We start from the raw sequence: 22,876 nt of genomic DNA, 5'->3' as shown, positions 1-22,876 counted from the left end.
AAACCCGAATTTCTTGTATTTCTGAGTTAAAACTGTTATAACGGCTGTAACTGTCTTACTTTTTTAATAGCAATGATTAATTTGGGTTGATGACGTGGACGTATGCGTAGAGACCTACAGATTGTTCATTATACAATCATGAAATAGGCTATTGATTTTTTTGTATCAGTTTATGGAATGTATACACTGTTTGGTAGGAAAATTACTTACTGACAGGTAATAGTTTAAATAAAATATTAGAAACTTGACTGTATTTGTGAGTATGCCATCCCCTTCCCAAAGATGCTAGACCTTATCTAACAGTTGTTATTATTAGTAAATATAAAAACTTAATCTGACTCAATCTGGAAATACGAAATCAGATAGAAAAATTGCTCATATAATTTGTGAAATTTTTTTTTCAAATTGCATCAAGTGCCTTCATAATTAACTAAAAAAAATTGATATACATGTAAAGAAATAGCGCAACTTGAAAAAAAAATACGTTGACTTGGTCCCAAATTTAACCCACTTGGTTTTTGTTCAAGATTTAAATTAAAGCATTTTGATTTTTTCCCCCGAAGAACAGCTTTTTAGAGGTGCGTTGTAATAATGAAAAAAAAAAAACCAAATAGATGAATTATATTTTTAATTGAAAATAAATGATTATAATATAAATGCATCACGTATGCAAAATTAGAAAATCACCAAGCGACTGTTTTCGTTTTAAATTCAAGTTACGTTAGAAATCCTTCCTTCACAAAGATTTCAGCCATTAGGATTAAGTTCATTGAAACGTAGCACTTTTTCACTAAAACGCTGATCAAAACATGTCGTGACGGTGACAAATGACCTAGTACAATGCAAACATACTGAAGTTTCGGATCGTATTTCTTTAATTATCGAATCACGCTCAGTGGTTGCCTTAATCATCGATCAATTCATTGTGTACACCTGAAATAGCCGGTGGGTTCTTGGTATTACTAAAGTAGAAATAAATCAAAAGTAAATGGATACCTGCTACTGTGATGTGAAAGACAGGTGAGTAACTTTGATTCTCAACAGTTCAAAAGTATTCTTTTGAAACAATTATATACAAAGCTTTGAAACCGTGGGATTACAGTATAAAATGAATCGTCACATTAAGACCTAATTGATCATTCTTCTTTAATTTGTAAATTCTCACTTATATATATATATATATCCCTCTGTCTGTTCCCCCTCTCTTTTTATTTAACAATTATGCTGTATTATGTGAAAACCAGACACTCACCATTCGTGTTAACAGTTTGGTCATCATACAAACGCCATCCTTTTTCATCGACTGTGATATATAAGGCATTGCATGAATTGTATGGTCGGCACATTCTTGTCTGGAGTTTGAAATTGAAACACTTGCATCCAAAACCACAGAACGAGGCGCACATTGCAAGGGAATCCGCGTGTTTGATGTAAATTGGTTTTACGATAGACACTTTGTTATCAAACTCAAGCTTAGCCTTATAATGTTGAGACATTAAGACAACCAGCAGAGACATTAATGTAAAGAGCAGTAGACATCCACCAACATAAGATGCCATGATTTTTCCACAATCCTTTGTAAATATAAAAACTCAAAACTTTAATAGTACCTGAACATTCAGTTTTTCTTTCCGAAATGCGCTTGCTATCAAATATGACAAGTTTTTACAAAGAGCAAACCAAATATCAAAAAATCAATAATATTGGTTGCATAACATTATTGTATGAATAGTGGATCCGACTTTGATTGAAAATATAAGGAGAAACAAAATTAAGACTTATGACAAATTACTATTGTTTGACGTATAGCTAAAGAGAAGTAGATGACACACGTCATTAATTATCCTACGTAGCATTAGAACGAAATAACAAAATATTCGTTTCGCACAATTACTTTTCGAAGTAAATATCCTTCATAAAGTTATGAATTCATAACACTACGTCCGAAAAAAAGAGAATGTCATTTTAACCATATTAAAGTTATTTGTGTTTTGCAGTTAAATTTCAAGGTATATCACGTTTAATCAAGGGTGGATTTCATAATAACCATACTATTTAAGTCCACGCTTTACCTCGATCATTAAAAGAAACAACACTTATAGTTATATGCATCATAGCGCACTGATGAGGGACGCTAGGTTTTTATTTGTCACAGAAAACGGAGCTGAATATTGTAATAATGTAATATAAATATATATCTATGGTTCCCTCGCCGCCACGGAAAAACCATTGATAAATACGAAATGATATTGGAAATCAATGAATTTCAGAAAACATGTACGATTGAAAACCTTTAAAGGTTATCAGTCTCACATTAAACCTTTAAAATATCCCGTTATCGATATCCTGAAATCTATATTGTCGATGTGAAAAAAAAAAATGAAAAAAAAAAAAAATGTAAATAATATTTAAAACATTAACAATTTATAGTAAGTAACAACCGTTTTTTTAATCACACAGATGTAGACGAAATAGTAATAAAAAGATAGCAAACACTACCCTTTTTGCATCTGATAATTATTTTTTTTTTGCTGAATGGCTTCGGTAGATTACGGTTGTGTTTGTATGATGCATCCGGCAAAACTAAATAGTTGTACATACATTGTGCTTTGGACTAATTTGTTAACTATGCAGTGACAGCTTCACTGAAATATTAATTAATAGCGTAATACGTAAGAAAATATATTTTGATGCATTTTTTTGAAACATTTATACAGTTACATATTGATTGGAGTATTGCTTTTTTTCCACATGCGTTCGAAGTTCTTTTGGAGGAACACTTCGCTTACTAAACGTAAAGTTTTATTGTTTCTTGCTACTTGGAAAGCAAAAATACAGAATGATTTATCATAACATGCTATGCTTTTGGCACAACTTAACATGCGCTGATAACGAAAGTGTTGAAATTCAAAAGTCCAAAGAAAAAATAAAAAAAGGAGCAGAACAACCACGGACCTCTGAAAAATTAGAGGTAGGACCTGGCGTCATGGGGGAGTGAGCATCCTCTGGTGAACGGTCACACCCACTGTGTGCTCATTGTCGTTATCGGGAAATACGGAAAACTTACGGAGGTTATTGATTATGATCTAACAATAAGTGTGAAAAACGTTAGTCAGCATGCGACCCAGTCTAAGATGTATTTGCTGACAAGATCCTTCAAACCACCACAGAACACCACGAAAAACTGACTTCAATTGAGAGTGTTGATAGTCAATTAACTGAGAGACAAAAACTCCATATGCAGGTAATGAAGGTATATTACTACATAAGTTAGGAAAGCTAACTATAGAAAAATTGAAGTCATTACGTTTCTCATTAAGTTCTGTTGTAAAGTTACCATCAATGCCCCTTTTCAGTATAATATCCAAATATGAAACAGATGACGCAGACTCTGTGGTATCTTTGATTCAAAATTCGCTGAGATATATCAAGTCGACGTAAGGTTGGAAGTAACAATTGTTAATTGCTAATACTTCGTCGATATACCTGAATGTTGAGTTGAAGGCCACAACGAGTGTTCTTTTTTTTGCGTACACAATTTTAAATAGCTTCATAAGAATACAAAAATAGGTCTGTTAACAATTGGGCGAAATTAGTGCCCATGGGAATTCAAACATATTGTTATAAGACCTTATTTCAAAAAAAAAAAAAACTACATTGAACGCAGGACAGATAAGGCTACACGTCGTTTTGATATGCAAACGAAGGGATAATGAGATATGCCGTTATTATATACGCCTCGCCTCTGTATTTTGTGTTTTTTATAAGTTTACAATAATCAGAATATACGAAGAATTTTCATAACGCATTTGTCGTATGGGTGTGAATCTGCGTCCTAAAAGCGCTCGTCAGACGATGTAAACACATGTTGCTGGTATTCGATGATTTATCAGCTAAGTAAAAAAGATATACAGTGTATTTGTTATGTACCAGATAGCTTAATAACTATTTTATTGTGATTGTTGATGAATTTCCAACCGACTAATTGTGTTGTTTCATTCAAAACATGAGGAGAGACTGTATTGTTTACATTTAGGCCTATACAATGTACATATAGCTTTATTGCAAGACCGTTAAATTGTTGATCATTTTCATTAGAACCAAAAGATACGAATACGTTCATAATAGCGAGCGCAGCTCGCCGGCGCGAAGCGAGCTCCACCGGCAAGGCGTGTGTGAATAGAAAATTCGGACTATAGTTGCACATTCATTCAACGGATTTTTTTGGCGTCAGTAAATCGGACCAGTAATGCCTTGTTTTAATCGTCCCAGTAATTCCCTGTAAATATGGTTTCCCATTTCACACTCTCACGAGAACAAGATAAAGACTATGTACATCATGCATTGTAAATAAAATAATTCCATTACATAAGACTAACAGAGTTGTCGTTCCTTCGAGTGACGTCACAATGGATTTCTTGCACATTGATCCCACAGAATTTTTCGGAGTCAGTAAATTTCGACCCACAATGCAATTTATCAATGTCGGACGATCTCACTAGACTTGATTCCTTCTCGCGAGAATCAAAGTAAAACATGAGAAACAGATAAATTGTGTAGTTTCAAGAATTTCATGCTTTTTAAGTAAACAAAACAGTATATTTCACTTAGTGTTTTTTTTTAAAGAGACAGACGACACTTGACCGACGTAAACTTTGACGTCACAATAAGGGGAAATTACTCTAAGTAGTTATTGTTTATCTGCTGAAATATAAATATCAAAATATTCTCAAAATCTTGCAAAGCTAGCGAATGGGGACATCTTTTTTTTTTTAATAGGAAACAGTTGTAACCTGCTCTCATTTGGATGAATGCTCACATTTATTTTATTCACTGTATATTTACAGTAATTTCCAGGAACGTTTTTTTAAAAGGGGGCGTCATTCAAAAAATATTTACGAGCAAAATGAAAAAGAAATTCTCAAAATCAGGGAAATTCTAATCCGGGTGAGGAATGGTGAGTGCGTAGTATCACTACTTTCAATTTGCTTCCGACGCCAGTGGTATGCATTTAGCTCTTTAACTGCTCAATGGTATCTTAATTTTCACATTTATTACATCCTCCCGGGGGGGGGGGGGGGGTCCAAAACCGTTTTTCTTATATGATCAGCAAATTTTTTTTATACGTAAATTATATTTTTTTTTTAAACGGGGGGGGGGGGGCTCTATGATAAGTCAATTTTTTATATGTAGGTTTAAGAAAAATGTCTGCTGCAAGAAAAGAGGAAATAAACTGCAATAAACATTATGTTAAAATCTTTATTATTCAACAACATTGTATCTGAGATAAACAATCTTATAAATTATGAATAATGAAAATTAACTAGAAAAAATAGGCATGTTTATATTTTATTTTGCATTCAAATTCATTTACGGTACGTTGATACTTTTATTTTTATTGATTTATCATAATTCATTATTTGATCACATGCTGTGCTCGCCCCAACGGTCGCACCGTAAAACATATTACTTGTAATGACAATACGTAGCTTTACACAACTTTTTTTTTTCAATTTGTAAGTAAACAACACAAGACTGTGTGAAAACAGCTGATTTGATTTTCTGAAAATCAATACAGTACAGGCTAAAATATTATAAACAGCTGATTTCATTTTCTGGAAATTGATGAGCAGCTTATCAATAACATATTTCTACTGTGTTTAAAATTCTTCTATGACAGTTCATTTTAAATATTCTTTACATGTACACATTCATTTAGTTGATATAAGATGTTCATGCACATTAATTCTTACTACTAGTTTTTTTTATAACTCAGTATATTACTATCATAACACTGTTTGAAATTTTCTCACCTGGGTTCATACTTATGATTCTTTACTATTTAAAAAATAATAATAAAAAACAAATGGCTGCATGTCTCCTTCTGATTTTCTTTAAATGAGGTATCTACATGCATGGTCATATATGGTTCTTTTTAGGTAGAATATGTATGTGTAACTTTCAAATATTTAAATTGTTGGTCATTTTACCCATCCTTGCAAAATATATATGTAGACCTCTCATAAAATGTTCAAATTACTGTTGACATGTCTTATGCATGTAAATTAAGTTGTACGACTTCCCATAATTAATTTTTGATATTTGCAGAGTAATTTGAAAAGTGCCACACTGATTAGAAACAAAGGTTTGAAAAAAATGTAAGTAAATAACACATTATGATAAATCTGATAACTTTATGAGACAATTCAATTAGAAAAGGCATTTTTATGTACGAATTGTTTCATGTTTTAAAAATGATTGATATAAACCTTTGTTATTTATATATCTACAATTTTGAATAGCTCATGTTTACAAATTGCTCATCAACATATCAACAATACATGTTATGTTTTCACACTGACTGCACCAGCATTATAATAATATCAATCTTATATAAAATCAGCTATGAGAGATAGAGATGCACTTTTAAGGTTAGGCCGGGTAAAATAAATGGGTGCAAATAAACTATCATGCACATACGAGGGGTGAGAATGCTAATAATTTCAAATCGACCAAACCGAAAGCGAACGTGCCTAAAATTGAGAAATACGTATCACGTGCGTGCTTGTGAGTTGAGATCGACAATAGTAGGAAAAAAAGAGACGTTAGGAAGGATTGTATTATTAAAATAAAATCAAACTTAATACCACGGCATTCAGCATCATGTTCTACTCATGTTAGTTTTACAGTATCTAATATGCAAAGTTTAAAACCTACGAAAATCGTCAAGTCATAGGTAGGCAAAAATCATCAGAAAATTATATCCCTTGCGCCGGACAGTTTTTCAACCAATGAAATAAATGTAATTTTTCATATCATGTATTTTCTACCAATCACAAAGGGGAGGACATGCACAACCCAGAGACTTTTAATTATTTCAACTTTTTATTTCGTCTTCCAAGGAAGACAGTAACAATGTTAATGTTTAACTTTTTGTCAGCCAAATAACGGTTCACACTTCCTTGACTTGACTTTAACGTGTCGGGTTCATTTGCTTTATTTGCATTCATTAAGAATCTTGTTTAATGCATATCCAACTCCTCAATCAGAATTTCCTTCGGTTTAATAAACTCACCACTCCTCGTTAGATAATCATGAATTTCCTTACGTCACAATTCAGTTTTTTCGTCTTGTATTTTTTTTTATTTGAAGGCCCCTTACAATATTTCTTATTAGGTTTATTACTGACTTTTTACAGAAGTTTGTGGGTCGGTAAAGTCCATAGAAGGCGAGGCGAAAACAATGTGTTATTACATTGTAAGGAGCTATTACACTGTACATCGTTCCATTAAGTATTATAATTATAACTTTGTTTTAATCAAAACTAGAGTAAATAAATATCTTTTTTTAAACAATGTACAATCATTACCATTTTTCCATAGAGTAATTACACTTAAGAACAACAGAAGGAATTGAAATGTTAAACCATTTGCAAATAATAAATATACACATCGGTCACACAAGAAATATACATAGAAATACATCTATCAGATACTGGCGTTAGTAACATCATCGGGAGGACAGGCGGCGGTTAAAGTTTGACATTGCTGACATAGACAATCGCAGCTTCTTATTCTCCTCTCTCACAAATCATGTTAAATGTGTCTTGACACGGATAATCATGCCAGAAACCCAACTCTGACAAAACACAATTTTCATCATTGTCCTTACTCTCGCCGTTCGGTTGGGAATCCTTCGAATCCCAGTTCGTGAAGACCAGTTCACTGTCTGAATGATCCCATACCCAGATGTTCTTATTTCTATCTTTAATGGCGCCTGTCCACCAATTGCCTCCTGAAACTAATAATAAATGAGTCTGTGCATAAAAAAGATGAGATTTAACTAAGGTATCTTAATTCTCACGTTTTGATTTCAGTGCGCTGATGATTATATTTTAAATGAATAATTACATTTATTTAATCATCACAGAAAAATGATTATTTCATAAATACACAACATTCATTAAGAAAAACCACTTGATTTAAAGAAAGTTTTAGGGGAACCATTTTTTCTTGCAAAATGTTTTTTAGACGAAAATGACAGAAACAAGCAATTTTTGATATTTTTAATACACATTTCTTTTATTATACTTTATAATTCACATTTTTAACAGTTGGTAGGTTTGTAACATATTACAGAGGTTCTTTGTGACATGTACACAATTAAATCTTGAAAGAATGATATACATTTAGCATGAAATCATGCAAATATCTAGAAAATGTCTGAATTTCTTAAAATCAAATTTTTCGAGAAATTTTACCTTTTTTACCTGAATGCATATCAATGCACACTGGAATAATCTTATAAATTTCTTGATATTCAAAATTTTTTCATTTGAAATCAAATTGTAACTATATATATTGTCTATGTGCAAAAAGATCACAAAAGAATATATGCAGCTTTTTAGTTTTTTTTTCTAATCCCTATATTCAGTGTGACCATTATGCATTATTAAATACAATATATGAAGAAATGATTTGCTTAATCAAAATTACTGACAACAATTCCTAATCAGGCTTAAACTGCATTTTAGATGCAAAAAGGTAAAATTAAATTGGCCATAACTTGGAAGAATAATGACTGTCCCCCATTGTCTTTGATTTTATCTAAGTATGTATTTCTACAGATTTCAGTGATATACTTCTCAAGAAATTGTTGATACAAAAACATTGAGTAGTTGGGTACTTAAGTGATGTGGCTTATCTTTAGTGTCGAGTTATTTTGGTCCAGCGTGCTTAGTTGGCTGTGTGTTTCAAAACAGTGAATACAATGCTCTGCAGTTTATTTCATTTCTCATGTGAGATTTTCTAATGTAAAACATATTTTTCAAGATTTACCATTATGCATAAAATAGATTATGTTTGGGCAAATATCTTGTTATTTCAGAGTTTCTCAAACACGAATGATTTTAAAGAATTATGAATTAATGTTAATACACAAAATACACATTTTACCTTTATCTTTCAACCAGTTTTGTTCTGCTTTCGAGTTGATCTCGAGAAGATACGACTTAAATGATTCGCATTTCTTCTGTAAAAAATTCATAATCTATCAAATATCTGCAAAAACTGAAGGATTTTTTTTTAAAAATCGATAGAGAATTTATAAACATTTAACACAGAATACTTATGTTAACATTCTCAGAGGTAATACGTGAATATCGTAGATGGGTAAATGAAATCATTCTCTATATTAATTAAGATAAAAAAGTTAAAATCGTGAGAACATAAGCACATATTATAGTTTTACTGTTATTCTTGATAACCTTGTTTTCGGAAAGTGACAAAAACGAAAAACAAAACTTTTTTAACGATAAGGACAAACTTCTATTTTTACGTGCATTACTATACTCAATGGAGTGACAATTATCCTGTGACAATTAAAAATGCCATCTGATAGAATAAACTATATCAAAAATTCTTAAATTTAGTCTGCCATATATACTTCATTTAAGAGGTGCATAGAGATATAAGGAATTAAATATAAAATGATGTTTTAAAACAATAAATTTGTTTGACAAGTTATCAGGATTTTTCAGAAAACACAATAAAAAGTCATGTCATTTTTGTACTACATATACACATCTATTAACAAATCATTATTGGCTAACTGAATGTATATAAACTGCCACCTACAGTCCCTTGATAAAAGGTTTTAAACAAGCTTTTGGCCTCCTTCAAAATGATGTCAAATTGAATATTGGTAACGGAGTATATTTCACGTCAAAACCACTTTTTCAAAAATATCTTGGCTTTTTCAAAAAGCTTAAAAACTTGCTGATATGAAAAGGAAACCCTCGGCGCTTGATTGAGTACATTTTAAAAAAAATTACATGCCAAAAAATTCAATAAAGTGCGGCGGGCTTAGCACTCCTGCGAATCTTATGTCATCTGAATTTAGACCACGTGTTTTTATTTGACCTTTTTAAATTCGCTGTAAAAATTGTGTTTCGTGTTTTTAGTTATTTTCCTAGACTTTTAAAACCAACTTTTTAGGTACAGTAAAACACGCTCATAACAAAGTCACTGGGACTTCATTTTAAGTGTAATTCTTTATCTCCGTCAAGTTTATATCATGAAAAAAAAGTCTCAAGGAATAAATATCACTTCGCTATAAGCGTCAATTCAGTGTAAGGGTGTTTGCTATAACCGTGTTTTACTGTACTTGTAGTCAAATATAAAATGTAGAAGTTTATTTATTTGAAATTTACCACCATTAACTGGTGGATAAAATGAGTTCTATAAATAAATGTGCCAAAAGAAAATATAGTTTTTTTTGTTTTTTGCTGTTTCAACATTAAACATACTTAGTAGCGATTTCTCCTAAGGATTAATTTTCGATCTGCGCCTGACCTAGATATAGCATCAAAAGTGAAACAGACTATACTATCTTATGCAGAATATTCTCTAAAAATGACACGTAATATTAATTTTTATACAAAACAGTCACCCATTTTTTAACAAGCATATTATTGCACACCAAAAGCATCAAACATGGTTATGATTTTATCAAGCAACCCTATGTTAATATTTTCGATAACTCTGTTATGAATATCATGTTTTAATTTAAATAACCACTAAATGATGACATAAGACATATACCTTAATAAATTTTCATATTTTAACAAAAAAAAAAGGTAGAATATGATATGAAGCACGACCAATAATTCCGTATTTTGAGAATACCATCCGAACACTTACTTCCGCTCAAAATTTCACAGGATTTGAACAAATATCAAGGAAATCTCATTTCAATTTTCATTAGAGGGCCTCTGGATTTACTACTTTATTACATTATTTTATACTAAGCAACGACGAAGAAAACATTCCAAACATATTCGCAGGGGTGTTTGTGGTTTTGATTACTTTTACACGGACAAATATGTTTGTTTCTTCAAAGTAAGTGTAAATGATGTATACATATTTGAAAAAATGAAATTGGTAGGTTATTCGAATATAAAACACAACGTACCTTTGCATCATTCCAGGTCAAAGAAGTTTCTATGAAACAATATTGATTCTTGAAGGAGTTTTCCTCATAATCTGAGTGTACATTGATAAAAAGTACATTGGTTACGATATATCTGAACTGTATTTGCAAAACAATGAACTTCAGACAATTCAGATGTAAAGAAATATTTAGTAATATTCATTTTTAGTTTGTCCTAATATTAATACCAGATGACCTAAAATGGTAGCATATTATGAACTACGCAGACAAAATACATGCATATGAATACTTTTCAGATAAAACACGAAAGAGCAAATGGATCTCGTTTGAAAAGGCATATGTTAAGAACAAATTTAAAGGTAATTTTGAGTTTGTTCTTGTTGATAGATATAACTATTTTCTCTGGCTAACCTCATACTTATTCTTCCTGTATCATTGTTATTAGCGTGTGCATTACAGTTATACAGTAATTTCATTTATATATTGCTAAATATTTAAGTTGCATTTATATTTATATTTAAGATAACTGTAATGATGATTGTTTTACGTATTGATTACGATAGATAGATAGATAGATAGATAGATAGATGGTGGGATAGATAGATAGATAGATAGATAGATAGATAGATAGATAGATAGATAGATAGTGGGATAGATATAGAGACAAATAGATCACAGATAGAACACTAAATAAAAAACTTACACATATGGTATTTATTCAAACATTATTTCAAAAACCGCAAAGAATGAATGTAATTTTGTAAAATAAATATGTTTTTTCGTATGTCTGAATTGCGTGTTTCATTACAATACGTGATTTTTTAACGAAAAGTTGTTGGTATGAGTACATAGAAAAATGAGTGACCCAAATAATTCATGCGTTACTTTGACATTTTGAGCCAGTCTGATGGTATGCAGGAATAATAGCTAATTGCTCAAAAAGTGAATGCGTAAATATCAAACGATATATGTCCGTCATCTCAGACAGACAGACTGATGAAGACAGAATAGAAGACTTACATGTTCCGTTTTCATTTAAACACATACGATGAAATTGTAAAAATTCTACCGTCCCTGAAACCAAAAAAAAACCAGTATTATTGTTGTTGCTAAGTGCAATCAGTTTTTGTACTTCTATGCAGAGGCGGACCCAGCAATATGATAAGGGGGGGGGGGGGGGTGTTCCAGACAGATGATATAGAAAGTGCTATAGAAAAATTCTTGGAGAGGATTTCTTTGTTTGAAGAATCTGTAACTTCATCGGGAATTACACTATAAAACGAATTTACCTCCCCTGATTTTAAAATTTTTGTAAGGTGGTTCCTGATAAACATACCAATGATAAATATTAATTGGTTTTGAATTGTTTGTGAAGTGTATTGTGCATTTTTACGACCCTCCAAGAGATGTTGCCTTAGAACATTATCACTGTCAGATAGCAATGACAAAATAGCATGGAAATTGCCCTTTCTACCGGTGGTAGAAGTGCTGTCGTCCCTGTGCCTCTCAATGCGATGTTTTGTTTTCCACATAACAAGACAACTTTAATAATGCTTTTAAGAATGTGTTCATTTTTTGTATATCAATCCGTTGGCCTCTTAAAGTCTATATCAAACACTTTCTTTTGGATTTTGAATAACTGCAGCGAAAGAAGATCCTTTGACTTTTAATGATAATCGCAATTTGCGTGATTTTCAGGAACGCCTTCTTTGCTGACAGCTTTAGTTAAGTTTACAAATGGTCTTGAAACGAGAACTGCATAATTGCCACGACCTGTCTGAGGTGGGAATAAATGCAATATTTGCAAAGTCCGCCGCCCAAAATGGGACTGTAAACCAACCAAGGATATTTTATCAACCATGAATATTGGAAAGTAAGCGTGTCCTTTTAATAACGGTTTGCTGGCAAAACTGTGAAAAGTTTTCATCAGGACGAAAGTGGTGTTTTAGAAATGAATACCTCTCTTGATCAGTTAAATGAAATGAACTAAAGTTTATCTCCCGATGTCATATAAACATGACTGAGCATCACCAAAGTCCTTTGAAGGTTTTTCCTCCTGAACATTGTCAGCAGTAGTTTTCCCGCTTTTGCCACTCATATGTATCAATGTTTAACTTTTTTCCCGGAACTGATGCTTCAGAACACTCAGGGACAGAGTTTGGCTCATCTGTAAAACTCTCAGGGCCAGAGTTAGAAATATCTTTACATTTGGAAACAGATTTAGAAACATCTTTACAACACCCAGGGACAGAGTAAGAAACCACTTCACAACAATCATCAGTAAAGTGCATATGCAAATCCAGTCCTTGTATCTAGATTACCATCTCGTGACCAAATAATGCCAATATTTGCATCAACAACTCAAAGTGAATCGAAAGGGGAAATGCGGTCATGAAAAAGAGGACAAAGTCCTTCATTTCCGTTTGGATACATAAACTCTATATTTAATTGAAGTACGTTTGAAAGGGCCAGAATATGAATCATTGACGACTATATTTTATCGACACACGTAAGCAGAGCCTCGTAGCGGATAGCCGCCTCTCTGTCTCTTGTTCTGTCAAACAGGTCACTGGCTTCGCCTGTAAGTAAAAGGTAAAAAAAAATATATCCTCGTGATCTGTAAATGTCGTTGTATGTGACACCGTGTTTTCTAGCACAGGATGGTTTGCATATTTTTTAGATTTAAAGGGACATGGTCACGATTTTGGTCAAATTCTATTTTTTTGTTTTCATTATTTACAATGCTCAAGGAAAGCATTTCTACTGATCAAATGAAATTTGAGGGTCAGTTGTAAAGTTATAAGCAGGATACAGGGTTCACAATTCTTTGTCATGTAAACAAGGCTCGTGCCCTGTTGTTGTTTACATAGGTTCAATATACCAGTAAAAAATCTTTTTCAAGCTGATTTGTCTATCTTCTTATTCATTTGAAGCATAAATAAACAGTTCCTTACGTTTAACACATTCATTAGGTCTGAAATTGGAATTTTCACTTCAACATTCAAAATGTAAACAAAATCTTTGTTTACATAGCACAGAATTGCAAGCTCTCTAACTTGCTTATAACTCAACGAATGACACTCAAATGTTGGTTGCCTATTGAAAATGCCTTACTGAAGCATTGTGAACATTAAAATTGGAAAAAAAAATTGACTAAAATCGTGACCATGCCCCTTTAATAAGCAATTCTGCAGCGATAAGAACACGCAACTGTGTTGAAAGGAAATGTTACCTGCTAAATAGACGGAAACGCAATTGAACAAGCAATTTCCATCACCGGGAATTTGAAGTGCTCTCCTAAATTGGTGCTCTATATCATCTGGCACTAACGCAGATGCGAGAGCATCTTCAACAATGTTTCGAACTGTTGTGTTTTGATTTACATCCTGTAAAGCCTTTCCACGAATTTCTTGTGTCAAAAACTCTGAGTCTTGAAAACATGTATTTATATATTATTATCCAATATTGCTTTACGTAATTTTTCAATACTCCACGTTTACTTAGTCAAATGAAAACCGGATGCTGAGGGAGCGTACTATACTTTACTAAACTACACTGTATTCGTATGAATTATTATTCCGAAACAACTTAATATAGACACATTTACATATTATATCTGTTTGTACAGAATTCTTATAAATACGATATTTTTCGAAGTATTTGTGTTTTAATATATTTGTGAAACATAAAATAAAAATTGAAATTAGTCGTCTATAATATACTTTTAATGGTAAAAAAAACACATGTCCAAGAGAAAGGGGGGTGGGGTTTCAACCTCCGGAACTCCCCCCCCCCCCCCTCCCCTTCTGGATCCGCCAATGCTATGACAACCTTTAAATGCGCTTAAAAATTATCCATTATACAAAACAAAATAAGATATTTTGTCATTACGTTACTGATTTTATGTTTCTTTTTTATATTTACTGAATATTATCTTGACGAATTCAGGGGCAAATGTTACAATGCTTAACTTTTCTTGTAAAAAAAAGAAAGAAAAATGAGCAATAAGAATTAAGCACCCAATAACTGTAAGACTTTTCTATGAATCATATCTTTGGGTAATGAACTTTAATAATCTAGTGTTTTATTAAATAATTCAAATAGTTAAGGTAGTAAATGTATATACAATTTTGCTTAATTGTTGAACTTAACATAAAAATCTCATTCATAAACATACCTCTAACAATATCAAGTTGATTTTTTAAGTTGTCCACTTGAGTCTGCAATAGCACGTCCCGATCTGTTAAGAATAAATGTAAAATTTGAAGCCTAACTTTTGATCTGATTGCGTTACGTCAGTGACATGTCAAACAAACAAACAAAAAAATAACATAACAAACATTTTCAAATTCGTACGGCTTAGAAAAAAAAATCCATCCACTATTTTTTTTTACACATTTTACTTTTGTTAACATTTGGTAACAAATACTACACTTTAGGCAGTTATTTAGAGACACAACTCGCAAAGTTTGTCACCTATCAAAAGTTCATTTTATCTTAATACTGAATTTTAGTGTCTTGTTGAAATTCTCTACTATTAAATCTCAATGTTTTCAGATATTTTTTTTTTTTTTTACAATTTCTATAGATAAATTGTTGTGATAACGAACAGTGATTCAAAATCAAACGTCCAAAGAAGAAAAAAAATACAAAACAGGATCATAGCAGACACGGATTTCTCCAAACTTAGCGAACTAATCAGGCGACTAGGACATTTCAAAAATTAAAGAAAAAATATTATTTGCAAAAGATTTCGAAATCCAATGATATATTTTTTTTTATATATTTATCTTTATTCTGATACCATCAATAAATAGATGAATAATAAATAAAACAATGAATTACATGTTGTCGGAGTCGTAAGAGTAAACGACTAAAGTGGGTGATTGCAGGATAAAGGTATATGCATCAAAATGCGTGATTGTAGGATAACAGGTTATACGTTATAGTGCGGAGAAGGTGGTTAATAATGGCATAACAATAACTACGTAGAACTTCAATCAGCATTCGGAAGATTGTACATTGAAGTATTGGCTGACCATGTCGTTGTATCGATCGTAGAATGATAATTTCAATCGAGACCGTTGATAATATTGTTTTGTTAACTTGTTTGTCAGTAGTTTGCATCTTTTCAGAAATTCTTCTTACATAGAGCATGCTCTAGCCTATCAATCACTTGCCAGACAAAAACACCATATGCAGGTGATGAAGGTACATAGTATATGTATATTGCTTCATAAGTAAGGACAGATGAAGAAAAATTAAAGGCATGTCGTTTAACAAAAAGTTTTGTTGTTAAGTTATCATTGATGTCTTTCTTTAGTAAACCATCTAAGTATGAAATAGATGATTCGGACTCTGTGGTATCTTTTAGTTCAAGTTTACTGGGATATATTGAGTCGACGTAAGAATGGAAGTAACAATTGTTAATGGATAAAACGCCATCGATTTACCTAAATAGCCACAACGAGTGATTTCTTTTTTTTCATGTACAAGTCCTTAAAAAACACTGCTTAATAGGAATAAAGAAATAGTTCTGCTCACATGTGAGCGCCATTGGAAGCCATGGGATGACTAAATCATATTTCAGCTGGACGCTAAAACATGGCTTTCTACCCGTGATTTTCTTTAACAAAGAAACACATTCTTGATGTATTGGTAGATGCTGTTCTATAAACAACCTACGCTATAGGAATGTTTTGCGCACTTTGCAAAATTACGCACTTTGACATTTTTTTTTACTTTTTAAGTGCGTTACATTTGGAACAAAGTCAAGTCATTCTGAATAAAACAATATTAATAGTCTTGTTAAAAATGTCAAAAGACTCAAATATGATAAATAATTTCTATAACCTTATTTAGCTCAAAAGGAAATCGAAAAAAAAGAACCCATGATATGTTTAGTCAACATCAAAATCAGTTTAACAAATTGTCGTTAAGATCATTTTGTTTTTATAATTTACACATGATAAACAATAGTTCAAAAGTTTATGGCAATTTGAATATCAAAATAACACTATAAGTGCACCTCGTTTTCTTCCTGTTTCATTGTTTCACTTTGCAAGTATATTTTTTTCTTAATAGACAGGGGAAAATGATAAACTAAATGATTAAAACAAAAGATGGCCTATTTTGAGATTGCAAATAACATAGGACCAATTACAAACATAAAAAAATGAGATGTATTAAAACCTCTAATAATTTATGAAACATATTCTTTAAGTAGAATCATAATATGTTATTTTCTAAGAGATTTGGATAAAGACCCATACGTTAAAAATGCTTTATTCAAAATATTAATATTAGAATATGAGTCAGTATCCAGAAATATCACTAATCTTATCTTTTTTTTGCTGAAACATTGAACTCAAGTCACAGAACCATGCAAATCCCTTATAATTTGTTCTTAAGCTTTTTTTTCTAAGAAAAAATAATTTAAGCTTTTGTATAAATACCTTGTTTTTCTTAAGAGTAAAAACTTCATTTATGTATAGCGTTAAAACCTTGTATTATATACCATATGTTATACATGTAACACACGTTCATATCGAGCATTATACAAATTGGTTACTCATTGGTATCCCAAAACAAAAGGAAACTAATATCTTGCCATTGGATTATTTTATTGTCAGTAACATATGTCTCGTTCAAAAAGGAATGACTACCATTCGTCACCTACAGTACCCGCAACGTTATTCTTTACAATCCTATCCTATCGTATCGTGCATATATATTGTTCTATCGTGCGTTCATCCTATCCTATCGTGCGTGAATCCTATCATGCTTATCGTTTATTATCAAATCTGCAATCACCAGGAGTTAATTTGCAAATCTTCAAAAGTAAAATATTTAATAAGGGAGAAAGTAAGGCATACCCCCCCCCCCCCCCCCCCTTTGATTTTATGTGACACAGTTTGTAAATTTGAGAATACATTTTTTTTAAATTTTTTTTTAGCCTTTTGTTTGTCGATATATTATTATATTTTGTTTAAGTTAACGAATTTGCGGGTTATTCTTAGTTACAAAGACTAGTGGAATAGGTTTTAACCTTTGTATTATTATCAGCTGCGAGAGTCATGTCTTTGTCGTAACTTTCAAGCTAGAATTGATTGCATTTCTATTTTAGAATCCTTTTTTAAAGGTCTGTTTTATATTCCCTTGGGATTTCTTTTTATATAGTAAGGTCGCTCGCATTCCCCATATGGCGGCTCGTCTCTGAGCCCTAGACGAAACCCTAAAAACTTTTTGCATTCCGAGTACTCCTTCCTTCATAGTAGTGGTATGCATTAGCTTGTTACCGTCTTCCTTTCAAGACGGTATAAATAAAGAGTTGATATAATTTACAGTCTCCGGGTTGTGCACTTCCTGCCTTTGTGATTGGTAGAAAATACATGATTTGAAAATTTAGATAATTTCATTGGTTACACTACTGTTCGGCACAAGGGAGATAATTTCTAATGATCGTTTTCATGTACGACTTAACAATTTTCGAAGATTTTAAATCTTAAAAAGTGAGAAAACCAAAAAGCCATACAAAATGCCATGAATGAAATTCAGCCTTTTGATTTTCAGGTCAAACTAGTTGAAAGCAATTTTCTATAATATCTATTGAAATTATTTGCTTTCATTTATTATTTTTATTTAAGTACAACAGGTTATTTGCACCTTCTAAAAACTAAGTGTAAAATCTTTTGTTAACCAAAATGCTGAATGGAGCGGTATAACTTTGAATTAATAAAAATAATACGAGTCCATGATCCTTCCCAAGATCTATTTTACCCTACTATAGTCGATATTAACTTACAAGCTCGGGTATGCATTTCTCAATGTTGGACAAGCAGGTTTAAAAGACACATGACATAAAAATGTTCCAAACGCCATGGTATGTAGATGAAGATGACATTTATATACGAAAAAAGAATTGAATTGTCTTTGATGACTAATTGCTGTTTAGGGTTCGCTTTAAAGACGGTAAGTTTAAAAAAAAGAAGATAATCTTGTTTTATTCATGTTTTTAAATCAGGGGTTTGAATGCCAATAAAATTCATTTTTTGAATACCACAATGTTGAGAAAAATAAAATGTTTGCTTCATAAGTGAATTCATGCAATTGATGATTATACATGTAACTCATGGGTTGGATTTTAGTTTTCATGAAAAAGTATGAAACATTTTTTTTTTCGTGTAAATTTTATGAAAAGTTTATGTTATTTGATGTAAGCGAACTTTGCAAAAGCAGGGGACCACTTCGACCACGTAGCACAACTTATAGTTGTTTATACAGTGTATGTTTGGGAGTTTAATTCAAATACATTTTCTAAATTTAGCTTGAGTAAGTCACTCGGATCTGATGTGGGATGGGCTTGTAGTGAATAAACACTCTTGTCCAACTCATCATAGGCTATTTATACAGTGGTAATTAGTTCTTCGAACTGCATGTAAGTGTAAAGGGATGTCCATCATAATTGACACGCAGACATAGATTGCAATCGGAAAGGCTTGATTTTTATTATGAGTGTCGGAGATATCCCTAATATAAGTGTTTAAAGTGGTGTGTACAATTAGTGTGAATAATTGGCAACATATTGACCAAGATTCTCTGTTGGTGTGTTTATTATCGAGATGATTTTTCTTCCTGTTATATGACAGCATTGTTTTATAGGAACCATTGTTTTAATAACATTAAATTAGCTTAAGTCCAATTTGAGTATTTAAGAGGGGCTGATCCAATCTTTAGTTTTCGTAAGAAATTTAAAAGTCACAGTGAATTTTAACCCTTTGTTTTCATATATGATTTTTTCTTGAATCAAATTGTTTAGACACTCTCAATTGTGATATAGATTTCTAGGTAGTTTCTTTTTTTCTTTTTTTAACTATAACATTGCTTTAATTATGAAGTCAGCTCTGTTTATGTTAATGCACATATTTTCTATCCACCTTTTTATGACAATAAAAGGGAGTTTCTTAACTTTTGTAATGCTCTCTGTTAAGGCAAACTCAAATTATATGACGTTTTCTCAAATTTGATCGACGACAATTCTAGTTTGGTTCAAAAGCAGCCTATATCAATAAGGGTGAAGACATCCCTTAAGTTGACATACGATGTAAACACCGACTGGAACGTCAATTTGAAAGTTGTAGAACATAAACTTATAACGGGTTGTTTAATAGCTGAATCGATTATGTCGTTGCTATAAATAATCAAGAGTTTTGTTGTTTTATTTTTGTGTTTATTCTTGTTTTAGTTTTTAATATATTGGTTACATTGAATAAAGATAAGAACTCGGCAATAAATTTAAAAACGTCACAAAGTTAATATTCAGTTCACTTAATGGCAATGCTTCATACTGTTTAATTATACAAGCGGCATATATGTTGAGAAACAAATCAATTATTGTACTTTTCACTAGATGTGTTAATAAGCCACGAGTGCCCCTGCATGAAACCAAAATTTCAAATGCCAAATTTAGCATAAAAGTTATTTCAATGCTAAATTGAAAAGAAGCTATAAATCCTTTAAACATTGTATGAACATAGTTTCATGAGGCATAACTCTGTAAAAAAATCATTGGACTTGAACCAAGTTCAAACTTGACGACCTATATTACTTAACAAATTAGCCTTTTATTACTTATCAACATTGATAAATGGGAGTTGTAGTTTACATGCATTATACTAAGATAACAGCCATATTTGATCCGTTCTTCTTTAAAATTAATGATGTTACCTTCAGAGAGCCTGACGTCAAGATTTTTCTGCTGAATACATGTTATATTTGTATCATTATATGGATAAAATATCTATTTGATCAGACATAGAGCCAGACCAGATTGGATTTGACAACTTTTTGGTGTTCCACTCGATTATACAAAAATATGAAAATCTGCAAAAATGTCATAGGCGCCTTTCTATGATAGGCGGAGGATAGTATGATATGTAGGATTCTGTTTAGTTATAAGGATTCAACGATTTTTTAAACGTCTATTAGTTTAAATCTTACCGTAGGCTTCCTTTAAACGTTGGTCCATCCCATTGACAAGGTTGTTTCTGCATCTGTCTTCATACAATGGTTGCCCATAATAACCGCCCATGAAACAAAAGCACATTGCCACTTGAATCAAATATAATCCAGACATGTTTATTTCCTTTTGGTTTTTTCGTTGTGTAATTTCAAATAGTAACTGAAAGAATAGCTCACAATTCAAAACGTATACACGGATAAAATCACTTAGGGGAGTGAATATCCCGTGTTACATTGACAAAACACAGTCTGAGTCAGCTAAATCTTGTAAATATTCCATGCTGTATTTCTAGGAAAATCATAGAGGAAGTAAATTATATATATATATATATATATATATATATATATATATATATATATATATATATATATATATTACTCAAACTCAATAAATGGGTGCAAATGAAAGTGGGTATTGGAAGAAAAATGATTTTTTGTGAGCTCGTTTCAAACATTGACCATTTTTTTGTAACTAAAGTACTAAGAAATATCCGTTACTAATCCACATGTGGTTTGTAAATTCTCAAAAGAGACATAAAAAGGAAAAGACCCTAATAAATTATATTTTTTTATATGAAATACATAAAATAGCTGCAAACCAGTTTAGGCTTTCGTTGATACTTCCGATTAATTTCTATCTATTGTCAGCTAAAAGAAACGACCCGAATATGTTTTTACCAAAATCAGATGTCATGTCATATTATCTAATCATACAAACTAATTCATGTTTAATAGACACGGACTAAAACTAGACTTGTGTTCAAATTTTATTCATTTAACTAACACCAAAACATTTAAACAAAATAAAAAGCAATTATAAACTTTTCAAACAGAGATTTAAAAACAGTACCTCTATTGTAACGAACATTACAGAATTAGACATTTGTTATTTCAAAATTAAAACATATCTTTAAGGTAATCTTGCATAGTATTTATGTTCATCCTAGAAATACAGTGACTAATATTAATCCTATTTTTAATTAATATGGATACTAATGGTTATATATTGATTTTATGTTCATTTCTGTACAAAATATTGAACAGAAATAAATTTAAATACATAAATTTTAAAATAAGTTTAATTTCTTAAAGCACTTGTTTTGTTTTTGGAAAATGTAGTATACTACGGATTAATTACAAAGACATCTATAAAAAAAACTCAACATATTGTTTGTAAAATAACTTAGACTTGTGTTGTAATTTTCGTTACAATTTGTAAAATGTACGTTACAATGCACAACATGTATTAAATTTAATTAAATTCTTTATGAAACTTTTTGTTTCGTGTAAATGATGAAACATTTAACAAAAACATAGCAACTTAAACATCAACAAAAACATTATTAGCTCGGAGTAACATATTTAAACTGTTTTTAATCAATTTTTGGACATATCCGTTACTTAAAGATTTTCAAGTTTTTCCCAGAGATCATTGTCGATTATAAACAATCTTTTTGACTTTCCTGAGGGTTTTGGCTCATTTATGGTGTACACAATGTCGGATGTTTTGCACCACAAAACATCTGGGGTTTTTGGCCACGCAAACATCTTTTTCTTCTTTTCCATAAAAGAAATCTGATATGGAAATTCGTCATGTTGTATTACTGAATTTGTTGCTGCTACGGTCACAGCAGGCTCTTCGGTTTCAGATTCAACTGGTTGTCTACCTTCTGTGACATCATTCTGATTAATATCAAATTGAGTTTCCTTGTCAAAGAGTGGTGTAGGTAAAGTTTCTTTCGGCTTTGTTGATTCTTTTCTCCACGATAAACAGTTGCTTCCAGCCAAACAATCACTGCAGTAGCAGCTTACGTTTCCGACTAGAATGGAGTTTGATCCTTGTCCAACAACTGCATGAACTTTCATTGTGCCTTTTACAGGTTTTGCATTCCATAATGCAATCTCT

At 31.5% G+C, this 22,876-nt stretch overlaps 1 protein-coding gene across 1 annotated transcript; it reads right to left on the bottom strand.

Moving 5' to 3' along the window:
• Positions 1-5,257: 5,257 nt before the first annotated feature.
• On the bottom strand, positions 5,258-21,118 carry LOC128172453 (hepatic lectin-like). Its single transcript, XM_052838249.1, has 6 exons — positions 20,950-21,118; positions 15,128-15,190; positions 11,971-12,024; positions 10,972-11,042; positions 8,955-9,030; positions 5,258-7,800 (listed from the first exon to the last, which is right to left on the bottom strand). The coding sequence occupies exons 1-6, from the start codon at positions 21,083-21,085 to the stop codon at positions 7,571-7,573; spliced, it is 630 nt and encodes a 209-aa protein (XP_052694209.1). The 5' UTR covers positions 21,086-21,118; the 3' UTR covers positions 5,258-7,570.
• Between the last annotated feature and the right edge of the window lie 1,758 nt (positions 21,119-22,876).

This window comes from Crassostrea angulata, chromosome 2, assembly GCF_025612915.1.
Source record: "Crassostrea angulata isolate pt1a10 chromosome 2, ASM2561291v2, whole genome shotgun sequence".
Lineage (NCBI taxonomy): Eukaryota > Metazoa > Mollusca > Bivalvia > Ostreida > Ostreidae > Magallana > Magallana angulata.
The sequence above is the reverse complement of the archived record's forward strand: the minus strand, read 5'-3'. Positions and strand labels throughout refer to the sequence as shown.